This window comes from Pagrus pagrus (genome assembly GCF_965226575.1).
Source record: "Pagrus pagrus genome assembly, chromosome: 14".
NCBI classification, from domain to species: Eukaryota; Metazoa; Chordata; class Actinopteri; order Spariformes; family Sparidae; genus Pagrus; species Pagrus pagrus.
Genome location: NC_140198.1, coordinates 8,247,483 through 8,269,554, shown reverse-complemented (window position 1 = coordinate 8,269,554; position 22,072 = coordinate 8,247,483). Strand labels below are relative to the sequence as shown.

Genomic DNA, 22,072 nt, shown 5'->3' with positions numbered 1-22,072 from the left:
GTCTGTTTTCACCAAGTCTCTGTTTACTACTGATCTCTGATCAGCTGTCAATAACAAGTTCAGTCAACTGTCAATCAATAGAAGAGAAACTGATAGATTGGACTGTCTGGTTTGTTTGTTTTTCTGACAAAACTGTTTCAACTAAATTGTGACTGTTAAGTAGAAACTAGATTTTATTGAAAGAATATTTGAAAGATGATTTAAGTGGAGAATTGAAGTTGAAATGGATCTTAAATAATATTGTCCAGAAATTATCGACACGGTTGGACCACAGCCCTCTTTGTTACCATAAACTCTAATGGAAATTATTTATAATTGGACAGTTTAAAGAAAATCTACATGAACATAAAATCGATTTGTATTAAGCAGGAACTACACAAGACTAAAAACATTTAGACCATCCTGGAGAAGAAAGTTGGTGTTTTCATTAAATACTCGAAGTTGTATAGAGTTTGGTAACTGGGGGAATCTGGGCCTCGGACTTAATTATATTCAGATAATCTAACTATTCTTGACAATTCTTAAAAAAATGTTTTTACTGTTTTTCTGAAGTGTCTAATTGTATGCAGTAAATAACTGGTGTCTACAGCTTTGATTACCTGCTGAAGATCATGTGATATGGTTGAAAGCTCAAGTTCAACAGTTAGCCTGCTAAATGGACCTTGATTATTCAAAATAAACGTCATTTTGATTTTCAGTAATAAACGTATTAAAACTAAAGAGTAAGTTGTGTATATTAAACTGAGAACACTGACACTTTAGGTGTTCACATTATTGTGTCCACGCCTTGTATGTGCAGTTCATGCTGTCTGCCAGCAGGCGGCAGCAACACACAGTCTGACTTTAATGTTTCAACAACAGACTGAACACAAGAAACCTTGAAGTTAAATGATTAGATAATGAACCGGTGACATTTAAATCACTGACATTTACACGTCTGTGTGTGTGTGTGTGTCTGTGGGCCTCGACTACCCTTTAGTCTCCCATCATGCAGCTGTGTCACTCCCTGGGGATTGTGGGTAGGAGCGGTGTGTTGCTCGAGGGTATGAACAGCAGCTCAACATGAGATCTGAGAAGCTGCAGGAGGAGAGACCCCCCACAGATCCACTTCCTGTTTCTAAAGGTCGAAGTCTGAAGAAACTCAATCTGAAAAGAATGAAGCTGCACCTGAAGGCTGAGGACAGTCCGAAGAAATGTTTACGACAAATAAAATGTGACGTCTGGTGGTTTTGAGTCTGGAGTCTTTACAGTGGTTTGAGTCTTTGCTCTCAGGTGCTTGTGTAGTTTTGCGTCTCTGTGGTCTTGTGAGTGTGTTTGAAGTCTCTGTAGAGGTTATGCATGGTTTTGAGTTTTGAGTCTCTGGTTTTGCATCTCTTTGGGGTGGTTTTGAGTCTATTTCTTGTGGAGCTGAGTCTGGTAGTTTGGGGGGTTTTGTTGTTGTCTTGAGTCTGATCATGGTTGTTTTGAGTCTTGTAGGGTGTTTTTGTGATTTTGAGTCTCGTAGTTGTTTTTTGTTTGTTGTTTTTTGTCGCTTTGAGTCTCAGGTAGTTTTGTTTTTTGTGGTTTTGAGTCTATTTCTTGTGGATCTGAGTCTCTGGTAGGTTTGTGTCTGTGGTGATTTTAAGTTCCTGTGGAGGTAATGCTTTTTTTCTTTTTTCTTTTGAGTCCGGTAGTTTTGAGTCTCTGCTAGTTTAGGTTTTTTTGTTGTTGTTTTGAGTCTGTTTCTTGTGGTTGCTTTGACACCATTTGACATTTCAGTCACGAATCTGCTCAGACAGGTTTCCTGCAGGACTGGATTAGGTATATTACGTAAGCCCTGAGGAGCAAGTGAAGAGTCTGAAGATCTAAAATGTTTTCTCTACTGTTTTGTTTCATGTCTATGAGTTGAGAACTGGTCGGGGGAAAAAGTTGTACCGCGATAATCTTTCTAAGTGCCTTTAATTTTTGTTTTTGTTCGCAAGAACACAAAAAACAAAGTGTCGAACAGTGGGGGGAAAAAATTCATGAACATTTTCTTTACGGAGAATTTTTTTTTTTTTCACGTGTGAAACAAATTATAATAAAAAAAAACATTTCAGGAGAATTGTTTTTCACGTGTGAAACAAAGTGAAAACAAAATTTTTCAAAAAAAATTCATCTGTGAAACAAAAAGAAAAAAAAATCAGGAGAAATACTTTTTTTCAGTAGAATTGTTTTGTTTTTTGTTTTTTTTTCATGTGTGAAATAAAGTGAAAAAAAAATGTCCAAAAAATTACTATTTCGTGTGAGACAGTTGAAAATAATTCAGGAGAAAAACTTTTCAGGAAACTTGTTTTTCTTATCTTTAATGTGTGAATTGATGATTACTGGATGGAGTTACCAAACAGTCTGGCTCCGCTGCGCTCCAGGACAGGGCATGTGATGATGGCACAGCGCTCAATGGGGAAATATTGATTTAAGATTTGTGTTGACTGAAAAGTTTCAGTTTTAAATCAAAAAGCATGAATAGCCTGCTGTTCATGTTCACCAAATACGATTTTAGATTTCATGTAGTTTGTGTGTGAAATTGCTGCAGTGGACACGACTGTGCTTTCAGGCACGCAGAGGGCACTGGAGACAGTGTGCAGAGGGCACTGGAGACGCAGAGGGCATTGGAGACAGCGCACAGTCTCCGCACACACACTCTGCCTTCTCAGCTCATCTGGATCATTCTCACCACCTGTGAATATGGATTGTATGATTTATGAAAGCCTGTAAATAAAGTCTAAAGTGACAGCTCTTACAGAATCGTTACACTCCATATCTTCATTGTGAGTCCTTATCATGATGCAGGCCGAGTTCACTGTAACTACACTTACAACTTAACGTAACTTTATCCTCAAAATTCTAACTCCCCCCCCCCAAAATTCTGACTTTTCTCTTAAAATTCAGACTTTTTTCCAACCTTTTCCTAAAAAATCAGATTATTTTCCCCTAAACGTTTTCAAACTTTTCTCTTAAAATTCTGACTTTTTTTCATACTTTTTCTCAAAATTCTGACTTTTTTTCCTTAACTTTTTTTCCAAAATTTTTACTTTTGTTTCAAACTTTTTCTCAAAATTCTCTTTTCCCCCTAAAATTCTGACTTTTTCCCTAAACCTTTTCTCTAAATTCTGACTGTTTTCAGACTTTTTCTCAAAATTCTGACTTTTTTTCTCCAAACGTTTTCAAACTTTTCTCTTAAAATTATGACTTTTTCCCTAAACTTTTTCTCAAAAATCTGACTTTTTTCCCCTCAACTTTTACAAAAAGTTTCGACTTTTGTTTCAAACTTTTTCCTTTAAGTTCTATCTTTTCCCCCCTAAAAGTTTCTCCTCAAAATTCTAACTCCCCCCCCCAAAAAAATTCAGACTTTTGAAAAACTAGAAATTCTCAAAAAAAAAAATCTGACTTTTTTTCATACTTTTTCTCAAAATTCTGACTTTTTTCCCTCAACTTTTTTTCCAAAATTTTTACTTTTGTTTCAAACTTTTTCTCAAAATTCTCTTTTCCCCCTAAAATTCTGACTTTTTCCCTAAAACTTTTCTCTAAATTCTGACTTTTTTCAGACTTTTTCCTCAAAATTCTGACTTTTTTTCTCCAAACGTTTTCAAACTTTTCTCTTAAAATTTTGACTTTTTTCCTCTTAAAATTCTGACTTTTTCCCCTCAACTTTTACAAAAAGTTTCGACTTTTGTTTCAAACTTTTTCCTTTAAGTTCCATCTTTTCCCCCCTAAAAGTTTCTCCTCAAAATTCTAACTTCCCCCCCAAAATTCAGACTTTTGAAAAACTAGAAATTCTCAAAAAAAAATGTCTGACTTTTTTCTCTTAACATTCTGACCTTTTTTTCCGTTTTTTCTCAGAAAAAAAAACCTTTCCCCAAAAAATTTACTTTTTTTTCCCTAGACATTTTCAAACGTTTCCCTTAAAATTCTGACTTTAAAAAAAGAACATCTCAAAATTCAAACTTTTTTTCAGAATTTTTCTCAAAATTCGGATTTTTTTCCAAACTTTTCTCAAAATTCTGACTTTTTCTCCTTAACTTTTTCTAAAAATTTTGCGTGAAACAAAGTGTCGAACGGGAAAAAAATGTATCATGAACTTTTCCTTTTTGGAGAAATACCTGAAACAAAGTGAAAACAAATGTTTCTAAAAAAAATTCATGTGTGAAACGAAAAAAAAAAAAATCTTCAAAATCATTGTGAATTTTTTTTTCTTTTTTCATGCTTGAAACGAAGTAAAAACTATTTTTTTGAGAAATTCTCATGTGTGAAATGGGGTGAAAAAAAATCAGGATATTTTTGTTGTGTAACCCAGTAAAAAACATTTTAGGGAGATTTTATTGAGGTTGAAAAAACCCTGAAGACATTTTGAGAGTTTGTTCATGTTGAAGCTTTAATGTTTCCACAGAACAGAACAAACTGTAAACAGTATTTAAATAAGACAGAAGGCAGAACAAATAATAGAAAAATAATAAAGATTTAAAACAAGACATGAAGGCAACTTTTACCCACAATTCACTGCAGGAGCTTTTGGCTTTAACAGAAGGTTTATACACTTTATCTCTGCATGTTACTCCTCAGTCTGAAGGCTCTGCTCCTCCTCTTTCTCCTCCTCTCCTGCTCCGTCTTTCTCCTCCTCCTCTTGTTTATCTTCTGTCTCGTCCTTCTCCTCCTGTTTATCTTCCGTCTCGTCCTTCTCCTCCTGTTTATCTTCTGTCTCCTCCTTCTCCTTCTCCTCCTGTTTGTCTTCTGTCTCCTTCTTCTCCTCCTCCTCTCCTCCCGTGGCAGAGGAGGTGTTGTCTCCATCGTAGATGATGTCTTCAGGGTTCGGAGCAGGAGGACAGAAATCCTCCTCAGGGAGAATCTTCTGGAAGATCGACTCCGCCTGAACGAAAAATAAAATCACTGTCAGATGGCAATTTTAATCTTTGTCTGAAACTACAAGGACTTTGTTTTTATTAGTTCTGGCAGCAACTTTGGACAAAAGATGACGACACACTAACGCCACTTGGTCAAAGCAGCAGAAACTTCACACAGTGTTGGTTTTTATACGACTGTTAGTTCGTGTGTGTCTCACCTGTTTGACGGCGTGTTCGTGACCCAGACCTCCGTCCGGTCCAGAGCACATGTAAACATTAGACGGGAGGTCGTGACCTTCAACCTCCAGCCCCGAACCGTCAGCCATGTTGAAGTACAGACACCAGAGGACAGACGGACAGTTTTCTGCAGAACGAGAGACATTTAAAAGATTTAAACATCAAATAAAAATCAGACAGAAGATCCGCTGTTGTCAGTATAAATGTACCTACATATTTTTTATTATTTGACAAAATTATGAGCACGTTTCTCACAGTTGTGAGTCTACAGCATTATATAAATGTCAGTCTCAGTGAGATCCAACTGCAAAGTGACAAAATGTCAGATTTACATACAGAAACACTGAAGGCTACACACACACACACACACACACACACACACACACACACACATTTATGCACACTTTGGGGACTCATGTAGAAACAACGCTCGTCTGGGACGCCAACAGATTTGAAATAATAACCACAAAGATGAAATTCACTTTGGAATTCAGATCATTTGTACTGAGGCCAATTATACATTTAGTTTAGGTAAATTAATCTGAAATGTCCAAGTCGATTCTGAGCCACCCAGTGTCGTCTACAGGCATCAGACCTTTTCAGGATCCTTTTAAACCAAATTTACGAGATTTTGGTCCTGAGCTGGAGGTTTAATGTAAAGATAAGGTTGTTAGAGGGAGTTAGGTTTATCTACATTTCGTCAGCAGCTTTAAAGTAAAAAGAGAATATTAGTTTCAGTGATAGGTTTAATTGTAACGTCAGAAATGTTTCACACACTTTTCGCTTGACTTATTTTGACATAAATATATTAAAACGACTTTTAAGGCCTGATATTTAGAGAATTGAATATAAGAAGTTTTAAGACTTTTTAAGGACCTGCAGTTACCAGTTAACCTCTTACTGTGAGGAAAAACAAAACACAACAACTCTTCCATGAACTCCACTTTTACAAAGATTTTACATTTTCTTGTTTTTGTAGTTAATCCTCCTGTATTTATTATTGAGGCCATAGTGGACACACTTTTCATGGACGTTTTCCCACATTTCTTTGATCAATTGATTAATTGATAAGTAAATAAAATGATTGGGTTGATTAGTCGTGAATAAAAATAATAATGAGTTGCAGCTCCAGATTCATCACAGTTTGAATGTTAAGCTTCAGAATAAAGAAGCTGAAGCTGCAGAAACTTCTCTCCTCCTCCCTCATCCCCTCTGATGAATCTCTTTAAACCTGCATCCATCCATCCTCCAGCTTCGAGTGTGTGTGTGTGTGTGTGTGTGTGTGTGTGTGTGTTCATTCCTGCAGGTTGTTCATGTTATAATTAAAAGCAGAGAAGGAAATGATGAATGAATTAAAGACAAAGAGAAGAGGAGGTCAGAGAGGAGAGAAAGTTTACAGGATAGAGAGTATCATTCAGTCTCTCTGTGTGTGTGTGTGTGTGTGTGTGTGTGTGTGTGTGTGTGTGTGTTTGTGTGTGTGTGTGTTACCTTGGTCATGTGACTCTGGCGTGCTGAACATCCTGGTAACCACCGGCGACAGGTCATCGTAGGCGGAGCCAACTGACTGACAGGTGAGATGGACCAAATCTAGACGAGACAAAAAAGAAATTCATTATCTCATTAAACAACTTCATCAGATGTCTGTGGTCTCCATGGCAACAGCACAACCGTCATTTCTATGGCGTCAGACGGACTATTTACTGTTGTTTTTGTCAACATCATGTGTAAATTACCTTTATTAGTCCTCAATATAATTGCATACTACTTTTTCCAATTTTGTTTATTTCTAAGTGTCTATTTTCCTAGATTTTTTTATTTATGTTATTTTTATTTATTGTTATTTTTGTGTGCTATTTTCATGTATAATTATTTTTTCATTTTTATGTGTTGTTTTTTTTGTATTTATTGTTATTCTGATTGGCACTGATGTAAGCATTTACTTCTTTTCCTCTTTTATTATTATTATTGTTATTATTGTTCTGTTGTGTTTTTATTTTTTATTCTGATGTTACTGTAATTTGGAGCAATCTCTGGCACAAGAATTTCCTTCAGGATTAATAAAGTTCTAACTTAGAAAACAGAAAAACCCTGACAAACATGAAAAGTGAAGATTTTTCTTTGATAAATGACATTAAAATGTTTGAATGTTTATCAAAACAGTTTATTTTCGCTGCCAAGCAATGAGTCAGTTAATCAAGAAATTGTCTTTCAAGACTTTGTAATTGCGACTTAAGGATTTTTATAAAACTTTATTGTAGATATGAACACAACCTGTCTGTGTGTGTGTGTGTGTGTGTGTGTGTGTGTGTGTGTGTGTGTGTGTGTGTAGATGAATGGTGTTTTGTTTTAAAGCCGTTCAGGCCCACTGACTCAGTAACCAATCACACTGCAGCATCAGGACACAGCAGCAGAAGAAGAAGATGATGATGATGATGATTTGACAGGCGTAACACACACACACACACACGCACACAGTCCTGCTTTGTGTGTGCGTGTGTTGTTGGTCATTAATCAGTGTTTCTCTGGCGGATTCATCAGTTTCTCTTCAAGGACACTGCAGGATTTTCAGCTGCAGAGTCTCACTGATCATCACCTCCAGCTTCAGATCTCTCACGTATTTCATGTATTTATACTGATTTAGTTATATGGAAATAAAGGCTCCTAAAACCTCCTCAAGGACCTCAAAAACCTCTTCAAGGAACCTTCAATCCACCAAATAAAAGCCGTAAGACTATATATATAAGATACGACATAAAGAGAAATTATGAAGATGAGATAATGAGAAAGAGGAGATAAAATATCATACTTAAAGACGAGAGATGATTCATGAGATAATAAGACAAAATTATGAATCTGAGATGAAACACAAAATGAGATGAGACATTCGGCTAAATAAAGATCATATAAAGTCATGGAAATGCAACGAGACGAGATACAACAGTGAGTGTTTGTGTCTCACATGTTCCAGGCATGCAGGTCATCGTGGACGAACACAGCTCCACCATCTTCACCGCCGGACATCCTGCTGCTATTGGAGGAACCGTTACCATGGAGACCTGACAGACAGACAGACAGACAGATAAAAGTTCCACCTGAGTTTAACCAGACAGACAAAAGTCTTTAATGAAAGACCTCCTCAGAGTGTTGAAAACCAGATTAGTTTCATCTTATTACTGAACACTGCAGGCTAACACACACACACACACACACACACACACACACACAGACACACGCGCACACACACACACACGCACAGCAGAAGATCTATGAAGCATCATAATTCTCTGACCAAACTTAATTCAATATTTCAATATTTAACTCACACCTAATTAGTGAGGAGTGTGTGTCGGTGTGTGTGTGTTCAGACAGATGAATTTGGGGATTTTCTTCAGTAAGTGACTCTTTATTTGACTTTTTTCTCCACTTTTTCATTAACATACGTCCCATAATTCATTGGGGCTGAAGGACACAGTGACCTCTGACCTGAAGTTTCACACTTTGAAAAGTCTGATCGACTTCCTCCTTCAATCCTCTAACCAGCGGGTTAGCATTACTAGTGTTGTCAGCTAACTTTCACCAGAATATCAAATCAAAGTATTTAATAACTCCACCCTGAATTTACCGGAGCTTCACTTGAGTTTTACCTGAGCTCTACCTCAGTTTTACCCGAGTGTCATCTGAGCTTCAACTGATCTCTACTTTAGATTAAGCAGTAAACACAAAGTACAGTTTTGCATGTATTTGGCCATAAACCAAGGTTCAACATTAATGAATTGAATGAATTCAAATGTATTATTGACATGATTTACCTGTTGGTCTGAGTCACTTGGAAGAATGGAGCCATCAGTGATCAAAACAGCTCTGGAGAGAGACCTGAAGAGACGAACAGACAGACAATTTGATTAAAGTTAGAGTTTTACACTGGGTCAACGTTTGGACTTCATCCAAGACCAATCCATGGAAAACTTACCTGAATCCCTAACTGTACAAACTAAGAATATATAATATATATATTGATCACATCTACCAAGGACATCAGGTTAACTTCCTACCTGAGCTAAATACTCCTAATTTATTATTGTATGTTTAGCAGTTATTATTCTTCTTTATGAGAGGTTCGAGTGTTTGGTAGGAAACTGGGTGGTATTGGCTGGTTGTTGATTGGTGGGTCCTGACCTGGTGGGTGTAGCCATCTTCTTCCGGTCCGCCCCCACGTACCCTTCCTCCACCACAAAATGGCTACAGCTGATTCGCTGTCCTCTGCTGTCAACCACCGCCTTACACCTGAAAGAAGGGGGGTTACACAGCATGATGTCATTGACTGGACTGTAAACAGACAATACAAAGAACTTTGGTTTTTTTTAACTTAAGAACAAACTGAGCAAAATGTCTTGTTAATCTCCGATCAAAATTCAAAAACCAAAAGAGATTCAGTTTACTAAAACAAAACAAAAAAAGAAGCAATATTCGTTTTTCCTAAACCAGTGAATTTCACAATATGGCTTAAAAAATTACTTCGATCAGTTTTTAATCTATCAGCTGGTTAATGCCTGTCAATCAACTAATCAATTAATCCATTAATTGTTCCATCGGTACACTGAATTAATGATAATTAACTACAGCTCAGTTTATAATCAGTTAAACCAACAGTCGGCAACTAAACCTGCGAGCTATAATTACAATCACAGCTCTCGAGATTTGAATATTTCACTTTATTAAATTGTGATTTCAGTATAAAAATGATTGATTTTGAAGGCAGCAGCCTTTTCAAGTGTGTCTCACTTACACTCTCTCACACACACACACACACACACAGTACTGAAACCTATTATTGGGAATAATGATGCGCACAAAAGCTCATCCATAACCTCTGACACACACACACACATTTTGGGGAGCAGCAGCACCAGAAGGTCACACACATAAACATAATAGACAGATGATAATAACACACACACAGTCAGAGCTCCTCGTGTGTCTCACTGCTACCCTTTTAGCACCGTTAGCATTTACACAGAATGATTTTTACCGACTGCAAATCCGAGCAGAACGGCACCCGGCAGGAAGTAAGTTAATAAAGGTTTGTTATTGTAGTTCGGTCAGCAGGTGGAGCTGCAGCAGGAGTTGATTGAGATACGTTAATTAAATTACCACAGTTTGCTGTTAAATTGGCCTCTTTCTCAGAGTCACAACTGAATTAAATGTGAACACACAGACCTGAAACATGATTGATAACATTCAGTGTCATTTACACCTCCTGAATATATCATTATCTCTGATGTCTGTACAATAAAAAGACCATGTTTGTAAGTTTTCCTCAGCATCAAAGCAATCCAGTGATAGCCGTCTGTACATCAGTGGATACACTACAAACAGAAACTGCTAATAGCTAATTTGGGAGACTTTTAGTGAAGACAATTTGACTAAATGTAAACAAATATGGGCTAAAAAACAGGCTAACAGACATTAAAACAGCACGAGACAAAGGGTAACACTCAACATGGTTCTTGAAAGAGAAATGCTAACATGCGAACAGGGTAATGTCATTTTTTAAAGTGCGACCTTCGATAGGTCACCTGTGTGTGTGTGTGTGTGTGTGTGTATGTGTATGTCAGCAGTCAATCAGTCATTTAATCTGGCAGCTGACGAGGCAGCAAATAATCATAGAGAGACACTGACACAGACAGAGAGAGAGGGGAGAGAGAGAGAGAGAGGGAGCAGTGAGGTGTGAAGAGGAGGAGGAGGAGGAGGAGGAGGAGGTGAACAGGATCAGAGGTTAAATTATAATGTTAATTTCCTCTTCATAAATTGAATATTTTACTGATCATAAATTATCGTCCAATCACAGCTCTGAACAGGAAGGTCACACACGCACACACACACACACCTGTCTACCTGTCTGTTGAGTCCCTTCATTTTTAAAAGCTACAAAATCCATTAAACATCAATATAAATCACATCACTGATGACAGAAACAGCTCAAGTCGAGCTGTATTTGACTTTTGGGTGTTTTTTACTGTTTGTAGTGGGAAGAAAAAACAAGCTGCCGTCACTCCATCTGGACACACCTGAAAGTGTGTCAACAATATTTCTGTGACAAACATTTGGTTTACATCAGGTTCAGTGAACCAAAGATGGCGCCTATTCAGTCTAATGAGAACTGCTCGGCTTGAAGAAAGCTGGATAAATAAATTGATCAAAAAGTCATGATTGACCTTTTTAGCAGTTCGAGGTCGAACAGTTTTACAGACGTCTCTTTTATAACGGTGCTCTGTGCTTTTCAAGCCACAGGGGTATTTTTCACCACAATACCACTGGACGATGACCACTGGGAACAAGTATCAGTACAATGAACAAGGGCAGTATTTTGAGCAGTATGAGTACTCTGAGTACTATCAGTATTACAGTATTTTTACCTGTTGGTTTCCTTGTCCACCACCAGACAGTTGACTGAATGTCTCAGACAGTAGATTCCTCCAAACACAGCACACATCCTGAAACACACAACAACAACAACAACAACAGGAATGTTTAAAATCAACTGAAAGGAAAAAGTGACATTTACGGTTGCCAGACTCCAAAATTAGATTAGATTGATGAGGAGGATGTTTAATGGCATCTCTGCCTAGATTATGATGTGTCTCAGCTGATCATAGTCAGCTGTGGTTTCTCTACACCGCTACCTCTCGTTCTCTAACTCCAAACATTACCATGTATGTGTGAGTGTGTATTGGATGTGTGTTTTGTCCAAATCAGCTTTGAGGGAAAATTATGTTTTAAATCAAATATTTAATTTTTTAAATCTTTTAATCTTTAAAATGCATGTTTTTTATTTCTTGGTAAAGAGGAAATTTTTGAATAAAAATTGACTTTCTGGGTAAAAATCTAATGAGTTTCTACATTCTACAAGAAAATATTGATGTGACACTGTGAGTGGACTTTCTAAGTAAAGATTCAGACAACACAAACATTTATTATAACTTTAGATAAAAATTAAGTCTTTCCTGAAAATGTTTGACTCAATAAATAAAACTGACTTCAAGAAAAAAATAAAAATAAAAGCTTTTTAAGTTTCTGACATTTGACTTTATGAATAGAAATTTGTACTTTATGGCTCATGGGATTTAAAGAGATTTAAGAGACACAACATCTGATATATTATCAACGTCTACAGCAGCTGTGGTTAACAGGGCAGCAAACAGAGCAGACACAGAGCAACTTGAACTGACAGATCACACAGTCATTATGTTAAAAAAATTAATTAGCACAGCTATAAATTACAAAACGTTAAACATGACAAACTAAACATGACAAATTGAAGCCCCAAAGTGTGTGTGTGTGTGTGTGTGTGTGTGTGTGTGTCTCAGCTGAGCAGTAATATCCGCTGAGGATCATCTAATATGTAAATGAGCGGAGCCCTGGGCGACACCCTCCTCATTAATATTCATGCTCTGTTCTAATGAGACACAGCCGTCACCATGACAACTAACTCGTCTGCCTGTACAGACGTCAACGTGCGTGGTGGCACATACCGAAGCCGGAGTACTACTGCAGTACTGACAACATGCAGTATACCGAGAGCTGAAGCTTACATGTACTGCATCTTAGTATTCACAGTAGTGGTACAAAAAGTAGTAATAGTAGTAATAGTAGTAATAGGAGCAGCACTACTTATAGTAGTAGTAACATCAATACCAGCAGCAGTGGCAACGCCATTAATAGTAGATGTAGTGGTGGTGGGTGTAGCAGTGTCAGTAGTGAGCAGTTGTGACAGTAGTAATAGAAGTAGTGGTGGTACTTGTAGTAGTGGTGGTAATGGCAGTATAATCAGACAGACGGACGGACAGACAGATAAACAGACAGACAGATTCTTACCTACAGAAACACTGGGGTATCTCTCCAAGGCCGTAGACGGGAAACAGGAATGGCGTGTTGCCGTAGCGACCCAGGCAGCGCAGGAAGTGACGCGTGGAAGTGAGGCCCTCCTCTGTGGGCGTGTCTTCTGTTACCATGGCGATGGAATGAAGCAGGAAGTCCTGCAGGTTGTCACCGAGCTGCTGGTCACATAGGAACTCCAAATATGGCCGACCATTGTAGGCTGGAGGGAAAGAGGATAAAAGACTACATTATCCAAAATGCCCTGCAGAGCAGGTAGATTCCATTAATACTAAGGTGGGTCCCCCCTAACAGGTGAGTACTGATGATGTCAGCAGGTGTCTCACCTTGTTGCTCCTCCGTCTCCTCCATACAGGAAGTGAGGAAACGCATCAACTTCCTCTTTTCTACCACCGACAGCTGACGACTCGCAAACACATCGGCTCTGCTGCAGGGCACCTGAGAGACAGACAAGTCAGCCGAAAGACGACAGGTGAACAGAGAGACAGACAGGACAACAGAGAGACAGACAGGTAAACACACGGATGGATTGTACTCACCTGTTGCACCTTTCCGTGGCGATAGGTGAGTATCCTGGTGACGTTCTTGAACTCTGCATAGCGACTGACGTTTGATTTGATGAGCAGATCGACCAATGCGCCGCGAGAATACATGAGCTGGAGGCAGAAGAAGAAAACCTCTTGACTGCACGTTATGATGTTGTGTAACGTTCTGTTATATTTCTATGTTAACTTCATTATTCTGAATCTTTCTGTTGAATTACACCGTGTTACCTTGGACACCAGGTCGATGTTGAACCTGCGTCCTTCCTTCACCAGCTGAGGGTAGCTGATCTTCTTTTTGATTGGCTCTGATTGGCTTTGAGCAGCAGAGGTGGTTGGTTGATCTGCCTCTGGCTCCTCCCCCTCCGCCTGTGAGGCCTGTGTGATTGGATGAAAAACACCTGTCTTTCATCCCTCTGTACTGTAGATTACTCATCATGTACTGTTGGACATAGTGGGTTACATATTTTTGATCCGATTCTACTTTTGATTAATCAGCAGGTGCAGCTGAATCCAGATGATCAAATCTGAGCATCTTCTGCTCTCACCTGTTCTTCTTCCTCTCCATCTGCCGCTGCTTCTGATTTCTCCTTTGTGTCTTCTTCTTTCGAATCTAGAATTTAAATAAGCAGGTTTCTGAAACTGTTCCTGTGAATCCTGAATTCAATGTGATGAATTATTTCTGCAGAGTTCAAAGATTAAAGCCTGAATGATTCTCAAACCTGCAGATTCTGTCTCTGAGTTTTCTTTTACAGTGTCTTCTTCAGGGCCAGCCGTTTCTTCTTCTGTGGTGTTTGGAGGATCAGGACTCGGGACTTCCTCCTCCTCTTCTTCCTCACTGGGAACAACATAAATAAACAAAATTAATAATTTTTTGATATCTGTGTCTTGGGATTACAGTTTACTAAAATCAAAATGAAAAATTTAAATTAAAATCAAAAACAGAGCAGTAACCAGAATTTAGACTGACTCTGAGGTTTACCTGGTGAAACAGAACACCTGCACGTTACTGATGGAGTCGGATTCTGAGTTTGAGTTTGACAGGTAGATCAGCTCCTCCCCTTCCTCCAACAGGCTCGACCAATCCTGAGCTTCCTCTGTCTGAGACTCCTCCTACAAGCATACACACACACATACACACAGGTTACTGTACTGACGTATTGACATAATTTTCTACTTCCTTGATCTTTTCCATCATGCTCAGGAGCGGTACAATCCTCCATGTTTGTAGTTTTTCTACAGGAACATGGACAGCAAGCAGTGTTGTACTCACATGGTGCTGCTGTATCCAGGTGAGCAGACCGTTGAAGGTGAAGCTGGCCCAGTTGGCTGCGTAATAACTCCTCCTGAAAACACACAGTGATGTTCAACTGTCAGGCAGCTTTATGCTTGGATCAACAATTAAAGATGACTAAAATTGGATTATTTCATCCATAATCTGATTCTCAACAGATACTGCTGCAGCTCGCTGACAGGTGAGTTTCAGGTGTTTCTGATTCTAAATAATGATGTGAGATATGAAGACCGACCTGTCGACGTGAAGAACTCTCTGTCCCACTCTGGAAAAGGCTGCTGCCACCACCGACTCAGCAAGACCTGAAGACATGATCCACACATAAAGGTATAACAGCAGGAAAGGACACAGGGATCAAGGTGTACAGTACAACCCTGATTTAGAAAAAACGTTGGGATGCTGAGTAAAACATTTCAGTGCACCGGTGTCATTTAACATAATAAAGTTTATTGTTAAACTGTAAAATATTCTGCCTCCATCACATATCTTTGTCTAAATTGTGTATATATGTTGTTATATTGATATTGTAATGTTTAACTTCCTAATATCAGTATCTGCCACGTGTTTATACATCTGTCTGTCTGTGGCCAGTACTGAGTACTCATGTAATAAAGTAGTAATGACTATTGAAGAGTCATGGGTCAGAACGTCAACATGTTGACAGGCATCGTTGCTGGTGCGATCCCAATGCAAGATGGTCTCTAGTTACCACTGTGTTATATCACCCTATCTTCAGTAAATTCTTGCTTCATATACAACATCAGTTACTGAACATATCAGGGTCTCCATCATGCACCAAACAGTTTCAATGGGAGTTGGGTCCCAATTACAGCAAGACATTAATACCTGCACTATTTTAATATGAAGCCATGCTGTTGTAATCATGTGCAGAATGTGGTTTGGCATTACATGGCTTTAATAAGCAGGAATGTCCCTGAAACTAACGTTGTCTGGGTGGCAGCATAGGCACACAAGATATAACAGAAGAAGAATATAATGTGCTTGCGTAGATTACTGACAGACTTATATTGGTTACTGTTGTTATGATGACAACTATGTCAAAATGAACATAAAGCTAAAGTGGCTGTTGGTGTTTGATGTGTAGTTACAGGATCACGTTATGGCTTAATACATCTGAATCACTTCCACAGTTTACAGATTTTACATTAAGGTACTCTGACTCAGCTGATTGTACATCCAATACTCTGAGTCAGCAGACACCCTGAGATGAGGGAGTAGTAGATGACGTACACACACAGGTTAGCTCTAACAACGCTGATTCATTCTGACAAACTAACAAGCAGACGGGGGATAAACACAGTTAGCATGTCCTGGCTAAATTAGTTAGGCAAGAGTCTGGTATAATCACAGGTATAAACAACATGACTGCTAACAGATAGCTAGTACCATAACATCACGTGACGGGCAGAGCACTGACAGCAGCTCTTAGCCTGCTAGCCACCAGCACAGCGGGCTAACGTTAGCGTCAGGCACAGGAACATTAACACTACGTATAAAACTAAGGAAGCTAACGTTAGCCGTGAAAACACCGCCGTTAGCTCCGCTGCTAACATTAACACACACAAACAGTATCAGCGCTTGTATTAAAGCGATTATCTTTGTACACATCTGTCATTTCCAGGAGCTAACACACCAGCAGCGCCGTTAGCTGCTAGCCACTGTCATTTAAAGTTAATAGGGCGTTAGCTGTAAGGCTAACCCCAGCCCGTGTCCACAGTTTGGACCGGTTTTAAAAGGGATTTCGGGGTGTTTTGGACCGAATAACCTCGGGTCGAACAGCGACACATTCAAACATATGATACGGGACATCAAATGTAATAAAAAATCAGCTGTTTCGTTACCTGTGCCTAGAATGACGACGTCAAATTCAGACGGCAGATCCTCGGCAGCCATGTTTGTTAGCAGGAAAACACAGTCACGTGACAGTGACTGATAACTGATCAGTCAATAATCATTATCGATCATACATACTGTATGTACATATTACTGTTATGTCTTTATGAATGTAGATTATTGTGATTAACTATTTTTATTACATTTTATTAAAAGATGTCCTTGAATAGGTCAGTTACTTCATTTACAATCAAAAAATACATTAAAACAAAAAAATATTTAAATATAGGCTATATATAATTATAAATAGAAACAAATGACAGATTAAAAGAAAAATAAATGTATACATATTTGCTTTACATACAAACAGGCGTTGTCTTCCCCCTTCAACTCTCCAGCGTTGCCCTTGGGAGGCTTTTGTCTTTCTCTTTTGTCTTTGTCTGATTTGATGTCCATGTCTTGTACAGACCAGATCCTGTAGTCTCACCAGTGTTAAAACTAATGAAACTACAGGAAGAGTTCTCCTGTTTATGTAATGTTCATCCTGTCAGACTGGAGCTGTGGTGTGAAACAGATGCACGATTCTTTACTGCAGACAGTATAACCTCCATACACTCTGTAGATAGTATCCTGTATACGTATATTAGCGGTATGAATACATGTGGACGGTATGAAGTCAGTAAAAGTAATCAGATTCTGATCATCAGACATTTGATTATTGTCTGATCACTGAGACGTGGCTGCAGGTTTGGCAACAACTTCCTCTTCTTCTGTGGTACTTTCTGCCACTGCCAAGTCCTCCACACACACATGCACGCACACACACACACACACACACACACACACACACACACACACACACACTGAGTGATATGGAGCCAAAAACACAGACTGTTTCCTTGTGTTTCTCCTTTATTCATCTAAAACAGAGCAGATGGTTAAAAATACTCTGCACTCGGTTCCTTTCCTCCTTTGCTCACCTTGTTTCCTTGTGAAATTTTTATAATAGGTGTACAAACGTATGCATATACTCACTGTATGTATATATGTCTGTGTGAGTATGTGTGGCTTAGATTGTTTTTTAAAATTATTTTTAAACTGCCTTCTCCTTTTCCTTTTTAGGCCTTTTTATTTTTCTTGGTGTTTGCCACTTATAAAAGGTGAAATCATTCCTCGTAAACCAATTTAACAGCAGAGTCTGTCTCTGTGGGACTTCAAATGTGAACTGACAGATCTCCATACAAAAATCTGAAAATCAAATACAAGCTTACACTCTAACTGATTATCTGAATCAAATTAAGGTTTTTCATCCTTTACAGTTTGTGTTCAGGATGAATCAGTAAAAGTTGGATATGTGTGGTGCTGTTGGGCCAGTGTTTTCAGTCATGAAATGTGATTAAACTCTTTAAATATCTGAAATACAACACTTTGTTGGATAACGCTTATGTGAGTAACAGCAGCCAAAGGGTCCAATGTCCGGGTCCACCAAGGCTCCATATTAGGACTTTAGTGTTAATACAAATAACATCTTTAGCATACACATGTATGCAGATGATGCTCTTTAGTATGTTCATGGAACTAGGAAACAGGAAGTAGGTGATGAATTACAAATTACAGAAGATTTTCTTAATCAAAATTCTCACTGTGATAATATTTTGTGAAAATATTTATCCATATGATGTTGTTGCTATAATGGCGTATTCGGTCAAAAATATTATAATATTTGATTTAGTGGCCCAGTCACAGCATTTCTGAAGTGCTTTTGAGAAGATTTCACATCAAGATATATATTGGATATTTACGATATAACCTTAAAATATCGCAATATTGTTTTAAGGCCATATAACCCAGCCCTATTTTTTTGTTTTGGTCTTCCCTTATTATTACCTGTTCATTACTTCATTTACAATACATGCATTGTTTTCATTTTTATTTGTCCACTCCCATACACATGAAGTCATACATGTAAACGCCTGCCATATTTTACAGATTTCCCCTGTAACTTATAAATAAATAGAATAAGAATAATAAACAGAAACAAGTGCAGTTGCCTCAGATATAGCACTTAGAATTACCATGACCTGGATGAGTGAGAACCTTCATCAACAATAATAATAAACATTATGGTTTATACAGCAGACAACACTTCTGATCTGTTCTAGTCATTCAGAAACACTTACAGCTAAATTAGAGTCTGTTATTAACCAGTCACATATGAGAGATGATACACAGTAGGCTTACTGAAGCAGGCTTACCTACTTTTGAAGTTGTTGTACAACAGCTGTTAAATAAATTTACTGGAGTAAAAAGTACAATATTTCTCTCTGAAATGTTAAGAAGTGTAAAGTGGCATAAAATATGGATATCCAACAGCTGTATTTAGAACTTATTTATAACTTCTTACATGGTTTCATATCAAGAACTATTCAAATGATCCAATATTTCTATAAAAAAAAAAGATGATTAAAATGGGATATTTGTGTAGATTTACTGCACATTACGTCAGTGGTTAAAGCCGTTATGAACATGGAGGTTCTGGGTTTGAATCCACTGATCAGCTGGGTTGATGGATGGATTACCGATAGTAAGAGAGTATAAGAAACAACACTTTTATGTCTTTATGTCAGAAAAATACATGAGTATATCTGTACAAATACACTGAGTAGCTAAAGAACAAGTAATCAGATAATATCAAAATTCACCAATAATCTGATTACATTTTCATTGCAATTGATCTTAAACAGAACTTTGTGAGTGTGTGAGTGTGTGTGTGTGTGTGCGTGTGTGTGTGTGTGTGTGTGTGTGTGTGTGTGTGTGTGTGTGTGTGTGTGTGTCTGCAGCCGGTCGATCTGTTGGTGAAAACGTTTGAAGAGCGTTAAAAAGAAAAAGAAAGTGTTCTTCTGTTAAATCTTTCCTGGCGTCTCTTCTGTTCCTGACATAAAAAGGCCTTTTGTAGCTCGTTAGCGCGAGGTGTTAACGAGGGCTGTGTGCTGATAGGACGGCTGTGATCAGCTGCCAAAACGTTTACCGCTCGTTTTCTGACTGCAGAGAAACCTCCAGAGACGACGAGAGAGACAGAGAGAGAGAGAGTGAGAGGGTGAAAAGAACAACCTTGAACGAAGAAGATAGTGAGTGGAGTTTGGTGCTCCACACAAACAGAACTGCTTCACTTACTTTCCTACACACCTTTAAATATCCAAATACTGTTAATCTGATACATATCGAGTGTTTGAACTGAAGTGAGTACAAAAAAAATACATTTAAGCAGGTGATTGTCTGCTTAGTGTCAACTGTTTTGTCCAATCAGAAGAACTTTGTGCTGATTAGCTTTTTGGAGACAGAATTGGTGTATCTGTAAACGAGAACCCAAACTTGTCCACAACCCTGCCATTCTTCAACGGATCTTGATTTAGTCGGCTTGAAAGACATCCTGGCCGAGCGGGTCAGGAGCAACTGTGGCTCATCAGGTAGAGTGTGTCATCCACTGATCATTGGGTTTGTGGTTGGATCCCCACCTCCTCCTGTCCACATGTTGAAGTGTCCTTGGGTAAAACGATGAACCTCAATTCACATCTAACAGCTGAAGAGATGGATTGCCATTGACTCCAAAACACAACATATACCACCATTCCTTAAACAACACGACTGTTGCAGCATACCAGTGACGCTTTGTCATTTCTGTGAAAACCACAGATAACTTAAAACTGGATGTTTCTGTTGAGGTTGAATTATCTTCTTCTCTCTTGTTACAACGCTGTGTTTATGCTCAGCTTAGATTTAGGTACAAAAACCACTTGGTTAGAGTCAGGAAAACATCATGGTTTGGCTTGAAATACCTGTTTTGGTAGCCACGATCATGGATAGAGATGGTCCGACTTCTCATAAATGGCTGGCCACAAAAATGGCTGGAAATGTCTGCAGGCTATAAGATATGTCAACCTTGGACATATCTGTGGTTTGCAGAAACATTAACTGCTAACACTTTATCATGGGCTGCCTTTGTCAAACTGTCTGGTCGCACTTTGTTTTGGTTTAGGCAAGAAAACTATGTGGTCAGGTTTAGTTAAAAATTGTGGTTTGGGTTATAATAACTATGTTGCTCATGTAAATTCTGTGACTCAGAACCATGTAAAGATCCACTTTTTGCCATCTAAAGGTTTCTGTACAATAAAGAGGTCGTTCTTCCTGCAGTTGATCTCTGTTCAGCTTCTCGCTGTATGTTAACTGGTTTGATATGACAGTCAGTACTGTATCCAGGTAGATAGATGATATGGATGTGATGGTATTCAGGTATTTTCTGCTGACATTTAATCTGCTCTGCTCTGTAAAGGTTAATTTGATGCTTTTAATTTGATGCTGCGCTTTTAATTTGAAACTCAGCTGATGTATGAGGTGGAGTTTCTCTGGGCACCATCAGTCTCTCTTCTGCACGCTATGATTAAAAAATATGAATTTATTATCTCTGCTGGAAAACAGCTTACCTGATGTTTCTTAATACATGTGAACCAGATTACTGCAGTTAACACATCAGGTGATTTAAATCTATATAAATGTAAACTGGAAAATGCTTTAAAAACAAGAGATAGTTAAATTATAAAATAAACAGGAAGATGACAGGAAAAAATATAAAATTAGATAAAATAAATACTTGTAATATAAAAGTTAAAATGACGTGTAAATAACTAGAATCATATCAATGTATATCAAAGACTGCCAAAAAATATAGTAAATAAACAGCAAAATGCTAAACTGGATAATTGAAGTGTTCTTACACTGAAAATACAAATCAAAATATCTTGAAATGTTCAGTGTTTGCCTGTGAGATGTTCTGTGGGAGTAAAAGCAGTGTTGAAGCACTGAAAATATTCAATAGACTACAAATGTCTACTGAAGTGTAAGAGGATACGAAGGCAGTGAATATAAGCTCCTGAAAGAAATTTTAAATGTAGAATCCAGTGTAAACTAAAATGTCAAATTTATTTGTTTACTTGAAATAGCTTTTCGCTGTTCCTTAAAGGTGCAATATGTAAGAATTGTGCGCCTGTCAAATTTATACTCACATAACCAGGGGGCAGTATATCACCAGATTAACCCGCTAAGTGCTGCCAACTCTATCTGCTGTCACCTAGTTAGCTCAGTTAGTCGAGGAGCTAAGCTTGAACCTGGACGGGCTAGGGCTAGTTGGTTAGCATGCTAACTTCAGGAGATATCTCTGTAAGACAGTACAAGCATGTCATGACATCAGAACTGTTATTCCTTCGCACTCTGTTGATTATATTAGGGAATTTCTGAATGTTTTTCACAACATTTTGTCGCCAGTTTGTTTTGTAACCTTAACGTTAGCTAGCGTTAGCAATGATAACGTTGGATATAGAGCCGAAGCCACGCCC

At 38.2% G+C, this 22,072-nt stretch overlaps 1 protein-coding gene across 1 annotated transcript; it reads right to left on the bottom strand.

The window, feature by feature from the left end:
• Window positions 1–4,372: 4,372 nt before the first annotated feature.
• chm (CHM Rab escort protein) lies at window positions 4,373–16,763 on the bottom strand. The gene is made up of 17 exons (XM_084372786.1): window positions 16,691–16,763; window positions 15,064–15,130; window positions 14,808–14,880; window positions 14,517–14,647; window positions 14,257–14,372; window positions 14,083–14,147; window positions 13,766–13,912; window positions 13,532–13,648; window positions 13,319–13,430; window positions 12,972–13,194; window positions 11,513–11,590; window positions 9,273–9,380; window positions 8,906–8,969; window positions 8,056–8,152; window positions 6,585–6,683; window positions 5,078–5,223; window positions 4,373–4,885 (listed from the first exon to the last, which is right to left on the bottom strand). The coding sequence occupies exons 1-17, from the start codon at window positions 16,740–16,742 to the stop codon at window positions 4,571–4,573; spliced, it is 2,010 nt and encodes a 669-aa protein (XP_084228912.1). The 5' UTR covers window positions 16,743–16,763; the 3' UTR covers window positions 4,373–4,570.
• Between the last annotated feature and the right edge of the window lie 5,309 nt (window positions 16,764–22,072).